The sequence below is a fragment of the Sturnira hondurensis genome, unplaced genomic scaffold (assembly GCF_014824575.4).
Source record: "Sturnira hondurensis isolate 20B ecotype Veracruz unplaced genomic scaffold, ASM1482457v3 Scaffold0006213, whole genome shotgun sequence".
NCBI classification, from domain to species: Eukaryota; Metazoa; Chordata; class Mammalia; order Chiroptera; family Phyllostomidae; genus Sturnira; species Sturnira hondurensis.
This window is the reverse complement of record NW_028078844.1, coordinates 1,906,021-1,927,336: the sequence shown is the minus strand read 5'-3', so window position 1 is coordinate 1,927,336 and position 21,316 is coordinate 1,906,021. Positions and strand designations below refer to the sequence as shown.

Here is a 21,316-nt window from a genome sequence, read left to right as displayed (position 1 = left end):
TAGCATGAGCTAGTTTATTTAGAAGTTTTCTCTGTATATTCCTTTTTCCTTCACATTGGTTGACATCCATAAATATTGAATGTGGGTAACACTCCGTCTTTCTACATGGAAACACACTTAGTCAGTAAGAAATATATAGAAGAAAGTATACTTAATGGAGTACGACTGGATCTGGGGTCAATAATTTCTCAGGGAGGTCTGATAGGGTTTTAAAGAGTTTGTACCTATGCCTTTGGCTCAGTGCACACCACAGTAAGTTTAAAACATCCTCTGTCCTCTGTAGAATTATCAGAATGGTCATCTCTAACTCTGAGATCCAAAAGGATTCTGATGTGCAAAATTCAAGTCTTCTACAGTTAAGATGACAAAAAGAGACCTCTTGCTTATAATATGGTCCCAGGTACGATGAAAGTAATGTGACCTTGAGTTCCTTTGAAGGAGCTTTAAGAATGTTGCCAAGGGCCCTGGCTGGTGTAGCTCAGTGGATTGAGCGCGGGCCTGCGAACCAGACGATCGCGGTTCGATTCCCAGTCAGGGCACATGCCTGGGTTGCAAACCGGTTCCTTGCAGGCTAACTACCAGCAGGGGATGCACAAAAGGCAACCATACATTGATGTTTCTCTCCTTCTCTCCTTCCCCTCTAAAAATAAATAAATAAATAAAATCTAAAAAAAAAAAACAGCTCCATTTATTCTCATGTATAAAGCTGTGAATATAGGGAGCAGGTAATTTACCTGTAGTACAGAGGGGTGTCAACTGGTTAGTCAGCAGCAGATGCTCGAACTCAGTGGGGGGCTCTAAACCTGTGTGTGTGCTGCTTTGCAGAACAAGTATAGAAGGTCGAGTTTGCTTGCTTTGATGTTCTCTTGTTTCTTTCCCTCTCTTCATTCATGTTATAAATTGGTACAGGGTGTGTTTTACTCTGTGCCTTTCACTTCTTGTTCCCATCTTGAAATTAGCATAGTAGAAGTAATACAAGATGTTAGGATTTGTTGTTATTGTTACTAAAATAAAGATAAACTGATTTGTTAGGAAACCTAGCTCTTCATTGCAGTGGACTTTGTGACACCATAGAATTCACTGGTCTGCTAGGAACTACACAGAATTATGTATTCTTGTCTTCACTGAGTTTTCAGAGATTTTATACCTTCTGAGGAAAAAAAGCCTCAAATATTGCAGTGGTCTTTTTGCTCATGAATGACTTTTCATTTCTCTGTCTTCCAAATACTCTGTATAATGTTGTTATACTGATTTCACAATAAAAACACTTAGACATGTTTTTGTATGTGGTGCCAAGAATTGTAGTAAGAATCTTTAATATTATTTAGATCACATTCTACTTAATAGTTAAAAATACCCACTTGATCTGTTAGTCCTTAGCTTGTTGTAATATTTCCTCCATTCGTTTTTTTTTTTTTTAGATTTTATTTATTTATCTTAAGAGGGGAAGGGAAGGAGAGAAGGAGAGAAATATCCATGTGTGGTTGCCTCTTCTATGTCCCCCGATGGGAACTGGCCTGCAACCCAGGCATGTGCCCTGACTGGGAATCGAACTGTGGTTGTTTGGTCCACAGGCCCGCGCTCAATCCACTGAGCTACACCAGCGGGGGCTCCTCCATTTGTTTTTAATAGCTGTCATGTGCCAGGTATAGTGAGTACAGGTATGGAGGATCAAGATTAAGCAAGAAAAATTACCATAAATTACTGTTCCTGCTTCCACAGTTTTATTTCAGTGGTCGGCACAGGTAACTAAGCATAGAATTACAAAACAATGTGATGGGCAAGCGCTGTGATTTTTGCCGTGAGGGAGGCAGTAGGGAGGGCGGGTAGAAGGGAAAGGACCCGGAGAGCATGAAAGTGATGGGCGTAGCCTGCACTTGATGAATCAGGAAGAGCTTCCTAAAGGGAGGTGGCGTCAAAGCTAAATCTGAAGTAAGTTCAAGTCTTACTGAGCAGGGAGAAGTTATAAGTTACCCTTGTGAAGAGTGTGGCCTTTGAAGTGAGACAAGTCTTTAAGCATATTCCAATTAAAGTCTTCTTTCAATAAAATTGTTCCTTTTAGCTGTGCCTCACAAGCTGAGAGATTTGGTTCTGAGCATGTACTGTAAGATTAATTTTTGTGTATCTAGTAGCATTCATCATGGTTGGTTTATAGCCATCTTCATGTGAATTGCTAATGATGTAAAAATTTGCAAAGTATTGAATTTGATGAAAAAGAAGCAGCTGGATGTTCCAGATATTCATTATCCAGTCAAATTAAGTTTTTAATATTTATAATCTTAACCTTTTTCTAACAAAAAAAGAAAAAAGGTTGTGGTTAGACGCTTATTGACTTACATCAATCTTTTCATAGACTGTGGTCTCTGGCTAAGGTTGCTTCATAAAGAAATGTTATATTGTGCGGTGTTTGGCAGGTGGCATAAGAACAATTAATTACATCTGTAATTTGCACTGAGACTAGTGGCATAATTTAGCCATGAAAAATTCTATATGGATTGATACCTTTTCTTGTTCAGAGTAAATGTTGTACATCTAATATATTTAGTTGTTCTTTTTGCCTAGTCTGTCTGACACAGCTCTGAATCAAAAGACTGATCAAGGATTTTTGTCTTTTTTTTTTGGTCTGGGGGTTTGGTTTTGTTTTGTTTTTAAAAATCTGTTCCATGAGTTCTCTGGTTTTGGGTTGGCTTGCCTATCTTTAAAAGGTACCTGTACATGAAGGAGATGAGCCACTTTAATCTCTGTGGTTTCTCCTAATGTTAAAGTAAATTTTTGCCCAATAACTAGTTTTCTAAGAGTTTACAGTTAACATTTTAATATACGAAAGGCTTTTCAACTGGAAATGTGTATGAGTCAAAGATGAATGAATTTCTGGGGAAGGAAATGCCCAGAAAGCATTTTCATTTCATTCTTAACTATTTTGGGGCCTGGGTATTTGATATTATATATTTTATATTAATTTTAGGGAATTATTGGTGCCAAATATAGAAGATGGCTTTTAAAGGGATTTTTCTCATCAAAGTCTAGGTAATTGTTAAAAGCAAAACCCTTATAGTTCACCATAGTTTCCACTTACTTGAATCCCTGCTCGTTCGTGAATCTAGCTGTGGGTGGCTAATGTTGAAAGAAGTTGGCTCAGCCTACTGGTATATTGACTTTATTGTGTGCCTGCCTTTCTTTCCTTTTATTCTTTTTAACTTCAGGAGATTTATCCCTGATTCTAAAATTTTTAACAACTTTTAAGAAAAATCTCTATCACTCTTCTTATTGGTGAAGTACAAATTTGCATGAACTACCAAATTATATAGAACTTTTATCAGAACTTGACATGAATTGTGGGTCATAGGAGGATTTAATTTACTTGACTTTCTTTAAATTGTTCCTTTTGCATTTCTCCCTTTTGCTATTGCCCTGAAAATAAAACAAAGCAGTATCCTCTGTGATATATAGCATGAATGGAGAATCTTCCAAGGAACATTGTTGGGGTGGGAGTAGGGAAAGACAGTATTTTTTTATGTCCTGGGACTTTTAGGAGAGAGGTTGCTACCCATCAAGGAAGGAAGGTGTTAATTCCTGGGGTGAGGTTGGGAAGGGGGAATCCTATTTTAAGAAATTGGGGTTTCAGGAGCTTGCAGCTTGGCGTTACTTGTAGTCTTAGTTTCTGCCTCTACTTTGTAGTCCTCTGTCTTTCATTGACCCACTGAATGACTGTCACTTGTTTACAGTTATTAGTTTGTTATGTTTCAGAAGTGCTAGGATCTCTACAAAGATGGATGAATGCTTGGATGCCACAAGGTCAAGGTGAACCATCTAGCAGGGGTGATGAGCCACCTAGTGGGGTTCTCTTGGCCGTTGTCCTGATTCTGGTGCATGGCAACTTTGTTTTCACTGGAAAGACTGTTGAGGAAGACACTCTCGTAGGACCACCCTTTTTTCATTTCACTGTCCTTTGTGTAGAATGTATTCATACCAAATGACCATATAACATTCCACCATTGGTTACATCATGATTTCTTTATCCACTCCTTTTAGAATTTTAGTTTATATCTAAGTTTATGTTTTTGGTACTGTTTGGTTTTGTTTTTGCCATTATAAGTAATTCTTTAGTGGACAGCTTTGTTGAAGATTAGGTTATCTCTCTTGAAGTCATCTAAAGGACTAATAAACAGTAAAACTAAAACTTAGTTTTTCCAGAAAACTGGAATATTGAGGACATGCTTGGGTAGGTGATGATCTTAAATGCTGAAAATTAATCAGTGAAAGTAGTTGAGAAAAACTGATGTGCTTCTGGGAGGACAAAACGTTTTACTTACTGATTACTAACAAGAAAAACGTGTAATACATCCCGACTTGTATGGGTGTTTACATGTGGGGTTTTTTTTTAATTGGGGAGAAGTGAAATAATTATGTATGTTTTCTATATTGGTGCAGAACAGGGATTCTTGACCTTGAGTCTGGATGAGCTTTAGGAGGGTCTCAAACATCTTGAAATTGTTCCCAAAGTGGTGGCATGGGTGTGCCTGCAGAATAGATGCCCCTGTGCAATGATCTGGCCAAGAGTCATGAGTTTCCATTTAATTCTCACTTGTGTTTATAAACACCCCCAAAATAACCAGAAAGATTGGGGACCAAAACTTGTTATCAATCCCAAGTGACATGTGTGAATTTTATAGAAAGAAACATGCACGAGTCAGTAGTCTAGTTACAGTTCTCTGACTTCTGTTTTGTTCTTACCATCCCAGTGTTCTCTGATTATTAAAAGGACATCTTCTGCTCTTACAGTTATGTTTGTAACGAACTCTGAGCCAATAAATCTTTTCTTTTTCTAAACTGTTTTTTAGTGCTGAGCTGCTGGAAAGGAGATGGTAAAGGACGTGGATGCATTTTCAGTTGTTTGTGTATGCAGGAGCCTTCACCATCAGAAGGAAGCCGGGTGTATTTTATGGAATGTGCTGCAGTAATTAATCTTCATTAGGACTGTTGCCATAGCCTTGTAAATTAAAATTTGGGATGAGGGAGAAGTCTCTGGCACAACATTGGATACCAGAGTACCAGTACTTAAGGATAGGTATAAAGATTTCTGAAAAATTTTAATAGTCTGAGCTCGTTTATTATTAGCTTAAAATTCTTTAGGAAAAAGTCTAAGCTGCATTTATTGATAGGACTACAAGAGGGAGAATTTTATACAAATAGGGGTGTTAACTGGACATTCGGGTTCTATGCTCTTGGTAGTTTTCACACACAATTTGGCAGCATGTTATAAAAGGACACCCAAGGGTTTCTGTGTGAGTGAACATTCACTGTTCTCCACCTCAGTCCTCAGGTAGATTGCAGCTAGATCATTCTGCAGCTTCATCTGCTACCTTTTCTTTACCTTCCAAAAGAGAGAGAGAGAAGGAAAGGTTGAAAAGCTGCACAGACACTACAGTAAAGGGACGGTACCCCCTTGGCCTGGCATTTGTAAGATTTCTGAACAGGGTTGTACAGGGTCTTGCTCCTCTGTTTCTGGTGCGACTCGCAGACTTGCATACCCCTAATTGTACAGGAATAAACGCAGCTGCTGCAGGAGTTAAGCGCTCTGACACAAGGCATCATGACATTCCCTGGCTGCCCAGTCTCTTTTGTGATGTCAGGCTTACAGAATCCCCAGTGATTTCCAGTGCCATTTTAGAAGTTAATTATTGGAACTGCTTGTCCCAGTGTCCTTGGAAGTTTAGTGCTCACTCTACTTTACTATGTTTCTGTAAAGCTCTGTATACACCAGGGAAGACGTTGATAGGTTTTCCCAGCAGGTCTTTTTCTTCTGTGGTGCCTTGACCACAATCATCAGGTAGCACTTAGAATATCCTTGAGGCCCAAAGTAGTGGTTCTCAGTGCAGCATTCTTGTAACCCAGAGAATGTGGTGTCCAGGTTACGGAGCTGTTCTGATCTCTTTGTTGGAGTTAACTCACACATTATTTATTTAAACTGTGTTGTTTATCAATGAGCCACATTCCTATTCATAGCAGGTACGAATGATTACGCTCTTTTTTGGTACATATTGGACAAATGTATCATTTGTCCCATCTCTCTTCATGTCTGTAAGTCTATTGGGTAAAACTTCTAAGTACCAGAGAGGAAATTTTAAAAATCAAGTGGAATAAGACCTGGTAGTTTTCTCTACGTGGAAGACTATGATATATCAGTGAATTAGTCTCTCTTCTTCGCCTTCCTATATCTATACATAGGAATTTAAACTGTGTCCGCTCCTGGCAGAATGACCTCAGGCCCATCTGTGTACAGAAATAGTTGCTATAGCAGGTGTAAGATAGAGTTACAGGAGCTTCTATGAGCAACATACTGAACGCCTTGCCCACATGCACCACTTCATGTAGTTTGGAAATACTGATCTATATGCCATGTTATCATAAACTTCGCAATATGGGGAGAAGCAGAAGTTTTGGGAAATTAAGTCTGTGTTAGAACAAAGGCAGGCTACTTGATCCTGTGGGAAAACTGCAGCTTTTAGGGTCAGATAAACAGAGCTGAATCTTAAGACCTGAATGTTTTCTAAGAAAAGAATCCTTCTTTTACAGTTGTGAACCATGAACAATTACTTAATCTCTTGACCCTCAGTTTTAATCATCGGTCAGATGAAGATAATTCTTATGTTGCAAGGCTATCATAGAGACTTAATGAGGATAAAAAAAGAGAAAGAAGAGTATGATACTAATAGAGTCGCTGATCTATGGTAACCATTTTAATTACTAAAGCAAAGCAGTGTTAGGAGTTTTTAAATGAGTATATACATTTACAAGAGTAGAATTTAATGTCATCTAAGAAATCTACTTTCCATTTTTTCTCATCAAAACCATTCTTTAAGCCCCAGATATACAACATGGTGAGGCTTCTATTCAAAATAGCCTACAAAAATATCTTATATACTAGTTTGAAAGGATGATGATACAATAAAAATAATGTCATGTAATATATTCTACTCAACATATGGGTAGAGAGTCAGTATCACCAAATTAGCATGTGGGAGATTCCTTTACTTGTCAGTTCTCCTTCAGCAGTACAGTCCTGTTGTTCAGGCATTCAGTAAACTGGAAGGTTTACTATATGCCTGGCATAGAGCAGAAAACGAGGGAGACTAGATCCCAGCCCTCTTAGGGCTTACACTCTGGGGAGGGAGACAGGCTAAACAAGAAATAGAAAGAAGATGGTGATAAGGGCCATGAAGATGCTAACTGTAGGATAATGGGAGAAATTGGGAATGTTCACTTCATATAAGGCATTCAAGAAAAATCTCTCTGAGGTGAGACCTGAAGACTATTAAAAGGTTTCTTTTTAAAGTAAAGAAGGAATAATTTATCCCAGTGCTCTAACCATGTATCCCTTTGATACTTATTAAAATTTAAATATTTACACCAACTGTATAATTGTGACTATACAATTATGTATATTCCTGCCAGAGGTGATTTCTCCACTTTTTTCTTTAAAAATTTTTTTTTAAGATTTTTATAAATTTTAGAGAGAGGGGAAGGGAGGGAGAGAAACATTAATATGTGGTTGCCTCTCATGTGTCCCCTACTGGGGTCCTGGCCTGCAACCCAGGCATGTGCCCTGACTGGGAATCGAACTGGCAACCCTTTAATTCGCATGCCAGCACTCAATCCATTGAGCCACACCAGCCAGGGCTTGGCTCCTTTTCATCCCATCATTCTTCAACCATGTGTCTACCCAAGGGTGATGCTAGTTGGCTTCATGGTAGGAGATGAGGGTAAGAAACAGCTACTGTTCTTACACTCAGAATAGTATTGATGGGTCTTACCCTCATCAATACGATTCTGCCACAAGTGGCAACTCATGGGAGAGGCATATGTTATGAAGTTTATAAGAAAAGATGAGTGAAGTTGAGATGGTCTGAGTATCCCAGTTGAAGGTTGGAAACGTAATTCAGGTTATGAATTAAAGTAGCATATCATTCTTTGGGGATGAGAGGAAAAACCTCTAACATGTTTAATAATTTGTTATAATTTGTTGATGGTAAATCAACTCTTTTGAGCTCTGTAAATTTTTTTGTTAACAGACTTTTATAGCAATTTTAGGTTTTACAGTTAAAAGTTGAATGAAAAATAGAGTTTGCATCTCCCCTTTGCCCTTCACCTCCCACCCATCTTTCCTATTGTCAGCATTTTGCTACCTACACCGCACTGACATAGAGTTACATTCAAAGTTCATAGTCTGTGTTAGGGTTCATTCTTTGTATTGCACATTTTTTCTCCCCACCCTTGCCTCTCCCTGCCACCCAACCCCTGGCACCCACTGGTCTCCCTACTATATTTATAGTTTTGCTCTTCTAGAATGTGAAATGGTTGGAACTTTATAATATGTAACCTTTTCAGTTGGCTTCTTTCACTTAACAATATGCTTTCAAAGTTTCTCATATCTTTTTGTTACAGAACCCTACCAGTGCTGTTGTGGAACAGCTGTGGGGTTTGATTGTCCGCTGCCAAGAAGCGTGACTCCCAACGCAAGAGTTTGGTGAAAAAGGAAAGGGGTTGTTTGTTTAAAGGTTGAACAGATTTAGAATACTGGCAGATTACTGCCCTTAAGTCTTGCTCCCTTTAAAACATCCCAAAACACACAGTTCTGCCTGTCTTTGGCAAACAAGACCAGTTTCAGAATATGCCAGTCTAAGGTACTGTCTTTCAGAAAGGCAGAAGTCTGGAGAAGATCAACATTCCCAGTCTCCATGCAGCTCCATCAGCTCTGCTGCTGTCTTCTCCAGGCAGGCTCATATCTGGGAGGCTGGGCAGGTCTCTACCACACAGCCAGCGCTGGCGACTCTGAACCTCTGACTTTCAGACCTCTTTCTTGCTCCAGACCTGTCTGTCTGCTCTCCTGGGAGACGTCCTCTGTTATACTCCAGACCTGGTGGACCTCCTCTTTCAGCCCATTCTCATTTAAATTCTTATCTCAGAACTTCCTTCATGACCTCATACCGGGCCATTCCTATTGTGCATTAATGTCTTCCATTTTTGCCAGTCTCCCTGTGTCTTTACCTTCTTTTGGCTGCCATCTTTAGTCAGGGCAGCAGTTCCCAGCAACACATGAACATCCAGGGTGAGCATCCGCCCCGTCTCTTGCGCGGGTGCTATAATGCCCGCTATGTCATGAGTTCCTGAGGACACTCAGTGTCCTCATAGTCACTACACAATTCTCCCTGGATGGCAACCCTCATCCCTTCTGGAGGGCATGGCGGTTGACTTGCCATTGCTATACAGTGTATCTCAAATGCTGTATCATCCACTCCCTCATTCCTTCCACCAAGGATTGTAGGTAGGGGTCATGCTCTCCTATTTTCAGGGGACTCTCAACTCTGCATCCTGTTATGTTTTTATGACCTAAAAGCTCTGAATTTATCCCTGAATAATATTCATTGTATGAATGTGCTAGAGTTTGTTTATCTATTCATCTGTTGAAAGACATCTTAATTGATTCTAAGTTTTAGCAATAATGAATAAAGCTGCCATAAATATGTGCAGGTTTTTGTGTGGATATAAGCTTTCAGCTTATTTTGGTAAATAACAAGGAATGTGATTGCTAGATTGCATGAAAAGAATATATAAGAAATTCCCAAAATATCTTCCAAAGTGGCTGTACCATTTTGCATCCCACCAGCAATGAATGAGAGTTCCTTTTGCTCCACATGTTTGCTAGTATTGGGTGTTGTCAATGTTTTAGATTTTATCTGTTCTGTAAGAATTTTTATATGGTTTAAAGAAAACTGGTTTTAATTTTTAAAGTACGGTAAACCCTGATAATCAAATAGTTTGTTTTTAAAATTTCAGTATATATGGGGTGAAATCCTATTCTACTAAATGTAGTTAACCAACCCTGTTTCTGCTAACCTAGAAACATGGCCATTTAAGTAATGAACAGAAGGGGAAAGTAAGAAGATACAACCAAAGAGGTAGTAGCCATCATTTAATTGCCTAAAATTTAGATGACTTTTCATTACATCTCATACAGAAGCTATGGTAGTGGTAAAATTGTAAGTCTCCACTGGCTGTATTAACTCAGTAGAAGTCATTTGTTTGGAAAAATGAGTACTTAATTTAGCCATAATATAACCATTTATATAATTTTGAAAAACAGAATGCAAAACCAAATTTAGAACCAGGAACATATGCTATTAAAAACAGGACTGATTAGCAGGCAGAAGTCTGTGCACTCACAGACCAAACTGAGTGCTCTGAGTAACGTTCTCCTCTGTGACTGTGTTGGAAATCAAATTGGAAGCACAGTCTTTTGAAACATTACCTTCTTTGATGCGGTGGCAGTAGTTCTTAGGGCTTAGAACAGCCCCAACAGCCGTTGCTGTTGCTACCATTTGGGTGAGCAGACATTTATTGAATGACTTCATTCAGGTTATCTATATAGATGAAGATGACAAACAGCCCCAGGTTTCAAAAAGCTAAGGCTTTAGTAGGCACAAGGAAGAGATCTGTTCTGAAATACCATTCAGAAAGAGTGCCACGGGAGGGTCACAAATAGTGCGTGAGGTGGTGGAAGTATGTAAGATGGAGACTTTGAGGATGAGGTGACATTTGAACTAGGTTTTGAAGGATAGGGAGGATCTAGGTAGTTTTAAAATAGGAAAGGAATTCCAAATGTGGACAATAAGTCGAGAACCCGAAGCATGTTTAGGCACTACCAAGTAGAACAGGGTAGTGTACAGTGCAGAATAGGTTATAGAGGCAGGACTATGCCGGCTCATGAGAGTCCTTAAAAATTATAATATATCATGCTAGAGGCAATCACTGGAATGTTAATGAAGAATTATAAGAGCCAAGGTGATCTTTATGAAGATTCTTCTTTCAGCATATGTAGGGTTACGGGGAATGGGAGGAATGTTTCAACAAGGACCTTAATTTAAAAAGACTGCTCTTTAACTTTTTTTCCTTGGTGGATAGAGGGCATGGAAACCAGTATTGAATAACTTCCTTAGAAGCCTATGTAAAATTGAAAAATAAAACTATCCTAAACTCACACAAATTTCTCCAAGTAGTCTGTGGAACACAGTTCTCAAATCTAGAAAAAGGACTTCATCATCACAGAGAATTTTTGGTTTCAGCCCTAATGAATCCTATATTTTGATAGATTTTTGCCTTTCAAGAAAGTTAATACTTAATTTTTTACATTTGTTTTATTAATAGACATGATTTCTAATCCATTCAAGCACTTGAGGTGTCACATATTACAAAGTTCAGTTAATAGAATTCTAGCCAAAAGAAAAATACCAGAATGTGTCCTGTGGCACATAGTTGTAGGTGTTTTTGAGATACTGAAAATACCCCAGGACTCATCTGTCCTGACCTAAGAAGTATTATCTTTCCCCACACTTCTGTGGGTCCAAGTTGACACTTAATGTAGAACGCCTTCTCTCTATGCTTCTAATGCTTGTGGAATTATGAAGAATAATTGACATATACCTAGCTGCCCAGAACTACTTTTTCCTTCAAATTTAAGTTTTTTTTATTGCAAAGAGCAGTACAAGCTTATTGCAGAAAACCCAGAAGATACATATACTAGCAGAAGAACATTTCAAAAAAATCTCCCAAATCTTTTTTCTATGTAAATACACATGCAGCCTTATTTAAACAAAGACTGATTCTGTATTGGTTTTATTACTGTTTTCAGTGTCAGTAAAGAAATTCTTGCAACACTGTTTTCAGTAACTGCATCATATTTCATTTGAAATTTTATAACTTATTCAACAAATTAATAATCCCTTACGATTTGATATTTGGGTTTCCAACTTTCTGAAATTACAAATAGCTTTGCCTTGAATATCCAGTATCTAAATCTTTATGCACATCCTTAATTATTTCCTGGAGTTACATTCCCAGAAGAGAAATTGCTGGGCACGCATACTTGAGTGGCTTTCGAATGGTGGTTGTACATTCTTTCCCAGTAATATACATTCTTACCCAGGAATTTACATTCTAATTAGGAGTGAAGATGCATACAGGTGGGGGGAAAATCACTTTAGTTTTAGGAAGTACCAATGCTAGGTGCAAAATGACTAACTAATAAACAGTAAGAGTTGTAGGAATTGAGAGGAAAGAAATCAGTTTAATAGAGAGTTTGGGTACCTTTCTCAATTAAAGATATATCTTGAAGCAGGGGAGGACCCAGAGGGAGGGAGGAAATGCCATGCTTACAGAGGGACACAGTGGGAACACACAAGTGTCTCTGATCTCACGAGTGAGAGCCACCTGTGAGGAGTGAGTGTCTAGGAGGAGGGGACCAGGAGGAAGGCTGACCCTAGTGCCTTAACTGCAGGTGTTACTCCTTTTTTGGTTTCTCATAAATGTAACAGACTACATTCTTGTTCTGGGTAACTAGGAAACTACAAGTACTTGAAAAAATTAAAGCATTGAAACCAGAAAATCAAACTTACTGAAAAATCAGTTTAATTTCTGAGACAGTTTTGAGGTTTGGGTTCAGAGATTTTAGAAAGTAAGAAAGTTACAGGTATTTTATTTAAAACTCAATTATGAATATATGAAGAGTTTAAAATTGAAATCACATTCAAGTGTTATGTTTTTTCTTTCTTAATGGAAATGAATGAATTGGCTCAAGTGTTTACTTTGGCTATGGTTACACTTTTATACACCCATTTTTACTAAAATCCCAAAGTCTTGGAGGTAGAATTTTTCATTATTGTTGGTTTAGATTACATATTACATTATGATCTTTATTTTTGTGTTTTGTTATATGATTAGGTCTTTAAATGACCTAATGGATGTCATTAATGACAGGATGTCATTAATTAAATCTCTTTATTATTTGGAATATTAGAAGATTAGTAGCTCTGAATCATTTTGCTTTTGGTTGTTTTGTTTTTTTCAGTGGTAGTGGGGCTTTGGGTTTCTGAGCCATGCTTTTGCTCTTTAAGTTGAGTTTTTTGTTTTTTTAAATGATGTTTTATTGATCAGGCTTATTACAGTTATCTTGATTTTTCTCCATTTACTCCCCTCTACCTAGCACCCCTCACTCCCTCAGGCAGTCCCCTCACCATTGTTTGTCCATGGGTCATTTTTATAAGTTCTTTGGCTGCTCCATTTCCTATACTAGACTTTATACCCACATGAGTATTCTGTAACTACTTATTTGTACTTCTTAATCTCCTCAACTCTTCATCCATTCTCCCACAATCCCCTCCTATCTGGCAACCATCCTCTTTTCTCTTGCTGCTCTTAAGATTCACTATTTAGCCCTTGCTGATAAGGCTCAGTGGATTGAGTGATAGCCTGAGAATCAAAGGGCTGCTCATTTGATTCCCAGTCACGGCATGTGCCTGGGTTGCAGGCCAGGTCCCCAGCTGGGGGTATGCAGGAGGCAACCACACATTGATGTTTCTGTCCCTCTCTTATAAAATCTTTTTTAAAAAGACTCTCTCTTTATCTTTAATGTTTGGCATTTTAATTATGGTGTGTCTTAGAGTGGGCCTCCTTGCATCCATCTTGTTTAGGACTTTATCTGCTTTCTGGACGTGCGTGTCTTATTTTCTTCACCAAATTAGGGAAATTTTCTTTCACCATTTTTTTCAGACAGATTTCTAATTTCTTGAGTTCTCTGTTTCTGTTACCCCTGTGATGTGAATGTTGGAACTCTTGGAAGTTGTCCCAGGGGCTGCTTACACTATCCTCATTTTTTATCCTTTTTTTGTCTGGTTGTTCTTCGTGGTTGTTTTTTTTTTCTTTTTTCTTTCTTATGTTCCAATTCATTGATTTGATTCTCAGCTTCATCCACTCTACCGTTGTTTCCCTGTAAATTGTTCTTTATTTCAATTAGTGTATCCTTCATTTCTGATTGGATCGTTTTTATGCTGTTAAGGTCCAGACTAAGTTCCTTGAGCATCCTTATAACCAGTGTTTTGAACTCTGCATCTGATAGATTGCTTATCTACATTTTGTTGAGCCCCTTTTCTGGAGTTTTGATCTGTTCTGTCATTTGGGCCATGTTTCTTTGTCTCTTCATTTTGGCAACCTCTCTGTGTTTGTTTCTATGCATTAGGTAGAGCTACTTTGACTCTGAGTCTTGGTGGTATGGCCTAATTTAATGTAGTAGGTGTACTGTAGGGTCCAGTGGCACAGCCTCTCCATCATCCAAGCTGAGTACTCAAGATGCGCCCTTCATGTGGGCTGAGTACACTCTCCTCTTGTAGCTGAGCCTTGGTTGCTGTTGGCAGATCAGTGACAGGGATTTACCCAGGCCAGTCAGTTGCAAAGATTGGCTGTGACCACTGTCCACCTACCTCCTCTGTGGAGGATCAGCTGTTTAGGGACAGGGTGGCAGTGCTCTTAGGTGGTCTGTAGCTGTTCACTGGGTGCACTGGTCCTGGAGTTTTCCAGGTGGTGTAGGCCAAGGTCATCCCCCATCTGTATTTTGCCCAGGGTACCCTGCCTAAGCTATAAAGCAATCTGAGATGGCTGCTACTTGTGCTGGGCTTGGAGATTCCCAGATGAAGGCAAGCTATGATTCTAATTTGGCTGCTGCTAGTGCTGATCCTGGGGCTCAGTGAAGCCAGTTGTTGCTTGATTGATAGGCTTTAGAAAGTTGTGAAGCATGAGCTAAGGCCAGCCATTCATATTGGAAAATAGCTTGGATGGGCCCTTAAGTTTCATGGGGCAGAGTCTCTGGGGATCTCCAAGGTGGGTCAAACAGTGTAAGCCAGGTTGATGGAGTCTCAGATATGTCACCAAGCCTAGTGGCTCTGTGGAAGAGGATTTAACAAAGGGACAATGGCCTCTGCTCACCCTGATGCCAGACACTTCAGTTTCTCCTGCTGTATCACTGGTACCTTTCAAGCTGCTACCTTTTAAGCTGCTACCCTGGATCTCGAACACAGAGGGAGTGAGTCTGAGTAGGTGAGTCCGTGTGTGGGTTCTTTAAGAGTAACTACTGCAGGCTCTAGAAGTTTCTTCCTGTGACACAATTCCCACTGGTTTTTGCAGCCAGAAGTTGTGGGAACTTATTTTCCTGACACAGGAATCTTGGGCTGGGGGGCCTGGTGTGGACCTTAGACTCCTTGCTCCTGAGACTTCCTTCCCAAATTTTTATCCACCACACATGGGTGTGGGACCAGGAGTCTTACCAGTCTGGATGGATGTAGTTTCTTTAATTCCATAGTTGTCAGACTTCCATTCAACTCTATTTTTTAGTTGTCAGACTTCATTCAACCTGATTTCTGATAGTTCTGAGTGATAGTTATTCTGTATGTTGGTTATAATTTTGAGGCAGTTGTGTGAAGAGGCGAGTGATGGCTGACCTGCTGCTGTCTTGACCAGGAGTCCCAAGTTGAGTTTTATCAACCTAATGTATTCTGCTCTCTCTCTCTTTTTTTTTTTTGAGCTTTATTTAAAATTTATTTTTTAAATTGTTGTTCAAGTACAGTTTTCTGTCTTTTACTCCCATCCTATCCCACCCACCCAGCCCTCCACTCTCCCTCCCATTGTGTTGTGTTGTGCTCTCTTAATGCCGAGCCAGTCATCGAAGAGACTGTCTTTTCCCCACTGAATGTCCTTGGCTCTGTTGTCAAATATGTATTTGCCTTATATGCCAGAGTTTATTTCTTTGCTCCCAGTTCTGTTCTGTTGGTCTATTTGTCTGTTTTTTATACCAGCATCATAATGTTTTTGTTAAAATAACTATAAGGTCGTTTAAAATCTAGATGTGTGATGCCTTCAGCTTTGTTCTTCTTTCTCAGGATCACTTTGGTTATTTGGGGTCTTCTGTGGCTCCATATAAATTTTAGGACTTTTAAAAAATATTTCTTTGCAAATGCCAGTGGAATCTATAGATGACTTTGGGTAGCCTGACCATTTTAACAGTATTAATTTATCTGATCCATGAACACAGGGTATCTTCTTATTTATGTTTTCTTTTTTTTTTTCCATTAGAGTCTTAGTACTTTCCAGATACAGATCTTTGATCTCCTTGGTTAAATTAATTCTTAAGGATTTTATTGTTTTTGATACTTTCTGAATGGGATACTTTTCTTTATTTCTTTTTTAGATATCTTACAATTAGAAACACTACTAATTTATCTGTTCCAGTTTTCCTGAATTTATGTATTAGTTCTAACAGATTTGGAGGAGTCGTCAGAACATACTGTATATAAGACCACATTATCAGCAAACAGTGACAGTTTTACCTCTTCCTTTCAGATATGGATGCCTTTTATGTCTTTTTGTTGTGTAATTCTCTGCCTGGGACACCTAGTACTGTGCTGAATGTGGGAGTATCTTGTCTTGCCCCTGATCATTAGTGTCACCTTGGGGGAGGGGTGATGTGAGTAAAGTCAGACTATTCCTCTTACTCTCTCCTATGAATCCAAACTCGTATTTTTTGCTCCAATTGTGTACTAGAACTTCACTGGAAACCAGGATTTCCACAAAGGCTCGCTTGTCTGTGGGTGATTGTCTAAGACAGTGTTTTCTCACGGTCAAGAGGCACCGGAGCAAGTTCATGGGACATTGCAAGGCTCACAGTTGGGACCAAGGATTGTATGTTTATTACCCAACACACATTTAGGTGCAACTTGGAAGAATACAGAACACTGAAGAAGGAATTTAAGGAAGTTACAAGTAAATAGAAGCATATACCATGTTCATAGATTAGAAGAATTAACATCATTAAAATGTCCATACTACCCAAAGCAATCTATAGATTCAACACAATCCCTATTAAAACACCAATGGCATATTTCACAGATATAGAACAAATATTTCAAACATGTATGTGGAACCAAAAACCACCACAAATAGCCTCAGCAATCTTGAGGAAAAAGAACAAAGTAGGAGGGATCACAATACCTGATACCAAGTATACTACAAGGCCACTGTAATCAAAACAGTCTGGTACTGGTATAATAACCAACACATAGATCAACAGAACAGAGTAGAGGGCCCAGAATAAACCCAAGTCTCTATGGTCAATTAATATTTGACAAGGGGGGCCGAAGTATAAAATGGAGTAAAAATAGCCTCTTCAATAAATGGTGTCGGGAAAACTGGACAGGGACATGCAAAAAAGATGAAACTAGACCACCAACTTATACCATACACCATAATAAACTGAAGGTGGATAAAAGGCCCTGGCTGGTGTGGCTTAGTGATTTGAGTGTGGGCCTGCAAACCAAAAGGTCACTGGTTCAATTTCCAGTCACGGCACTTTCCTGGGCTGTGGGCCAGGTCCCCTGTAGGGGACATGCAAAAGGCAACCACACATTGATGTTTCCGTCCCTCTATTTCTCCCTCCCTTCCTCTCTCTCTAAAAATAAATAAAATCTTAGAAAAAAAACAAGATGGATACAAGACTTAAAATAAGTGTGACACCATAAAAGTCCTAGAGGAAAACATTGGCAGGAAAATTTGAGATATCTCACATGGCGACATTTTTGCCCTATATCTCCTAGGGCAAGGGAAATAAAGGAAAAAATAAATAAATGGGATTACATCAAATTAAAAAGCTTCTGTATGACTAAAGAAACCTTCATGAAAATGAAAAGAGAAACTGACTGTACTGGAAAACATATTTGTCAGTGGTACCTCAGACAAGAGTTTCATCTCCAATATATATAAAGAACTCCTATGACTCACCACCAGGAAGGCAAACAGTTGAATTAAAAAATGGGCAACAGATCCGAATAGATAATTCTCCAAGGAGGACACACAGTTGGCCCATAGACATATTAAAAAATGTTCAAAATCACTAGTCATCAGAGAGATTTAGATTAAAACCACAATGAGATGTCACTTCACACCAGTCGGAATGACCATCATTAACAAATCAACAAACAGCAAATGCTGGCAAGGATGTGGAGAAGAGGGTACCCTAGAGCACTGTTGGTGGGAATGCAGACTGGTGGAAAACAGTATAGAACTTCCTAAAAGTGCTAAAAATGGAACTGCCTTTTGACCCAGAGATTCCACTGCTGGGATTATACCCTAAGAACCCTGAAACAACAATCCAAAAGAACCTGTGCACCCAATGTTCATAGCAGCACAATTTACAATTGATAGCCAAGTGCTGGAAGCAACCTAAGTGCCCATCAGTAGATGAGTGGGTCAAAGAACTGCGCTACATTGACACAGTGGAATGCTACACAGCAGACACAAAGAAGGAGCTCCTATCTTTCACAACAGTGTGGATGCATCTGGAAAATATTATGCTAAGTGATATAAGTCAGGTGGTGAAAGACAAATACCATATAATCTCACCTGTAAGAGGAACCTAATGAATAAAACAAATGAGCAAAATGAATCAGGGACATCTAAACAAGGAACAAACAGCAAACTGATGGGGGTAGGGGACAAGAGTGGAAAGAAGGCGAAGGGACTAGTCAAGGAACATGTATGAATGACCCATGGACATGGACAAGAGGGTGAGGATTGTCTGTGGGAATGGGGTTGGGTTGGGCGGAGGAGTGCAAAGGGGAAAAAAGGGAGACAACTGTAGTAGAATGACAATATAATATTTTTTAAAAAGACTCATGACTTCTTTTTTTTTAGGACCCTTTCCTTGCTGACTGAATTCCGGTCATGTGGAATTCTTTCATGATCATCTTTACAGGAACTACTTAGATATGCAATTGTTTGCAGATAACCTTATAGTGTTGTCTAGTTTGTTCTTCTAATAGTAAAGAGTCAGAGCAACTGGGCATTTCTGGGAGGTAAATAGGGAGATTATTAACAGTTTTGCTTCATATGCTTTGATATCCACTCTATCTTCTAAGGAGTAATGGAGTCCATTGAAACTTCAGTACTTTGTTCTCTTTTTGAATACATCATATGCTTGGGTTATAATGTAATTTCTATGTTTTTTTTTGCTGTTTATTATATTAACACCCATGTAAGCATTTATTTGAAAGGGAGTAGTTTGTTGGCAGCTAACATGTAATGAGCGCTACTGTGTTCTTGTAGTTACATAATTTTATTTAATTATTATAGCAGTTCTACTTTTCAGATACGGAAACTGAGGCTTAGAAGTGTTAGTTGATTGCCCATGGACTGTGTCAGTGTCAACCAGTGCTCTTTCCACAGCTAATTCTTCCCACTGCTTTCCTGCAAATGTTGACTGAAGCAAGTCAACTCAAATTGCTTTCAGTTGCCTGGCTTTGGGCTGAATGTAGAGTCACTCAGACGGGAGTGTAAATCCCATGTGTATAACATGGGTCCAATCATTTAACCTCTCTAACTTCATTGTAGAATGAGGCCACTGCTTCTCACACCAAGGATTTTTGTGAGGATAAATGTAATCTGTGTAAAATAGGTAGCACAGTGCCAAACCCTTAGCAAGCTTTTAATAAATGCTTGGTACTGCCATTGCTGATAAGGGAGGTTTTTATTTTGTTTTAATTTTATATCCAATAATTGGGTCATCTTTGAACATGATGATGGTATCTTGAAATGCTTTGAGATATTTGCTTTTTAAATGTTTAATGTATCAAGAGATTGCCTCTGTCTTCAGAAGTTAGTGTTATTTTTATGCTCTGTGCCTCAGGGTGTGTTCACAATATAACAATAATGTTTATACTTTCTTAGGACTATGTGTGAGCCTTACATACAGATTTTAAATGGGAAAATTTATTTGATGTCATAATTAATTTGTATGTTAACATTTCAGGTTCTGTATACTCATGATCTACACATCATAACTTAATGCAGCAGATAATAGAATTAGCACGTGATATCTGTTAGCCCACAGACTGTTACCTAAAGGATAACCTAATTTTTTTTCTTTAAAGATTATATTTATTTTTATTTTTAGAGGAAGGGGAAATGAGGGAGAAAAAGAGAGAGAAACATCAGTGTGTGGTTGCCTCTCATGCACCCTCTACTGGAGACCTGACCTGCAACCCAGGCATGTGACCTGCCTGGGAATCGAACTAGCAACCCTTTGGTTCACAGGCCAGCATTTAATCCACTGAGCCGTACCAGCCAAGGCAGGATAACCTGACTTAAATAGAGATAATTTGATGAGGCAGCACAGCACAGATTGGAGCCCATTTGGAGCCAGACTGTGGATCTCTCCGGGTCCTCAAATTGTGAATAATATATCTGTAGTTTTCTAGAATTATTGTGAGGATCAGATGGGACAGTGTGTGCATAGTCCCCTTCGCAGTGCCCAATACATATGGGCCCTTGCTTCCCATCCGTTAATGGGAAGGCACTTACTTATGACACAGATATCCCAAAGTTGTTGCAGTTCTTTCTCTTTTGAATAATAATATCACTTTACCAAGTATTTGTTATTGCCATTTTTGTCCCATTTTAAGTGTTAGATTTCATGATAATGAATTTAATTATCTATTTATAAAGTAAGTCATTGGATTTGTTCTCACCAGTGATACCAAGAAGAAGCAGGGAATGAGGAAAAGGAACAACAGTGAAGTGGAAGACACAGGACTCACAAGTCGTAACAAAAAGAAGGCCAAGTGGGAAATCGTAGAGCCATTGGATACAGGCCTGTCTTTAGCAGAGGATGAAGAGCTGGTGCTACATCTGCTCAAAAGTCAGAGCTAAGTACTTCCTGCTGCTGCCATCTCCTCGAAACCTCTGGTCATGGTTTTGTGGACAAGAAGCTGAAAAAGAAGTAGGCTTTGGAGAACTCGGATAACATGAGTCCCAAGCCCAGAGGACCTAGAGGACTCTGGGTGGAAGTGAAAATATCAGTAGCCTTCTTTCACAGGACGTGCTTGTGCCATCCCAGTGCAAACTCAGAGTGAGGGGGGATTATAAAATGTCTTGCTCCCATTTTTCAGCTTGTGCTGTCTTAAATTTTTATCCTTGGGTTCCTACATCTTGACATCAGAAATGCCTTTTTTGTTTTAATAGTAAGTTCTGGAGACCATGTTTCATTGCCTGCAATTTCTTGCTTATGTTACATAAGTATGTGTGTGCTATTAAGTTAAATTGCTCACAGTTTTGTTTGTTTAATGTCTTTAAAGAGACAATATGATGGACCAGCCCTAAGAAAGAATGAGTATTTTTGAATTGAGATGATTCATAATAAACATATTTCCTATAAAATTATTGTTTTCATTGTGTCCATTAATATTAAAGCCCTCTCAAGGGAAGGTTCTTAAGATTGAAATGCTTAGCCAATTCCTGAAACAGTCAATATTCCATATTCTTAAATTAGCCTTCTCAAAGATACCATTTAACTTACACTTGGCAGATTTGCGCACTGTCCTTTTTAAAATCAAGCGAAGTCCTGAATCTGAAACTTTGTGATCTAAAACCTGATCTCTTAGCA

At 38.9% G+C, this 21,316-nt stretch overlaps 1 protein-coding gene across 2 annotated transcripts in view; it reads left to right on the top strand.

Annotated features, from left to right (window-relative positions):
- DDX10 (DEAD-box helicase 10) overlaps positions 1-21,090 on the top strand; it is a 268,659-nt gene extending 247,569 nt beyond the window's left edge. For both annotated transcript variants that reach the window (XM_037047693.1, XM_037047694.1), the window contains exon 19: positions 20,406-21,090. In XM_037047693.1, the coding sequence (XP_036903588.1) occupies positions 20,406-20,583 (178 nt within the window). In that variant the 3' untranslated portion in view covers positions 20,584-21,090. The remainder of the gene's footprint in view (positions 1-20,405) is intronic.
- Positions 21,091-21,316: the final 226 nt, after the last annotated feature.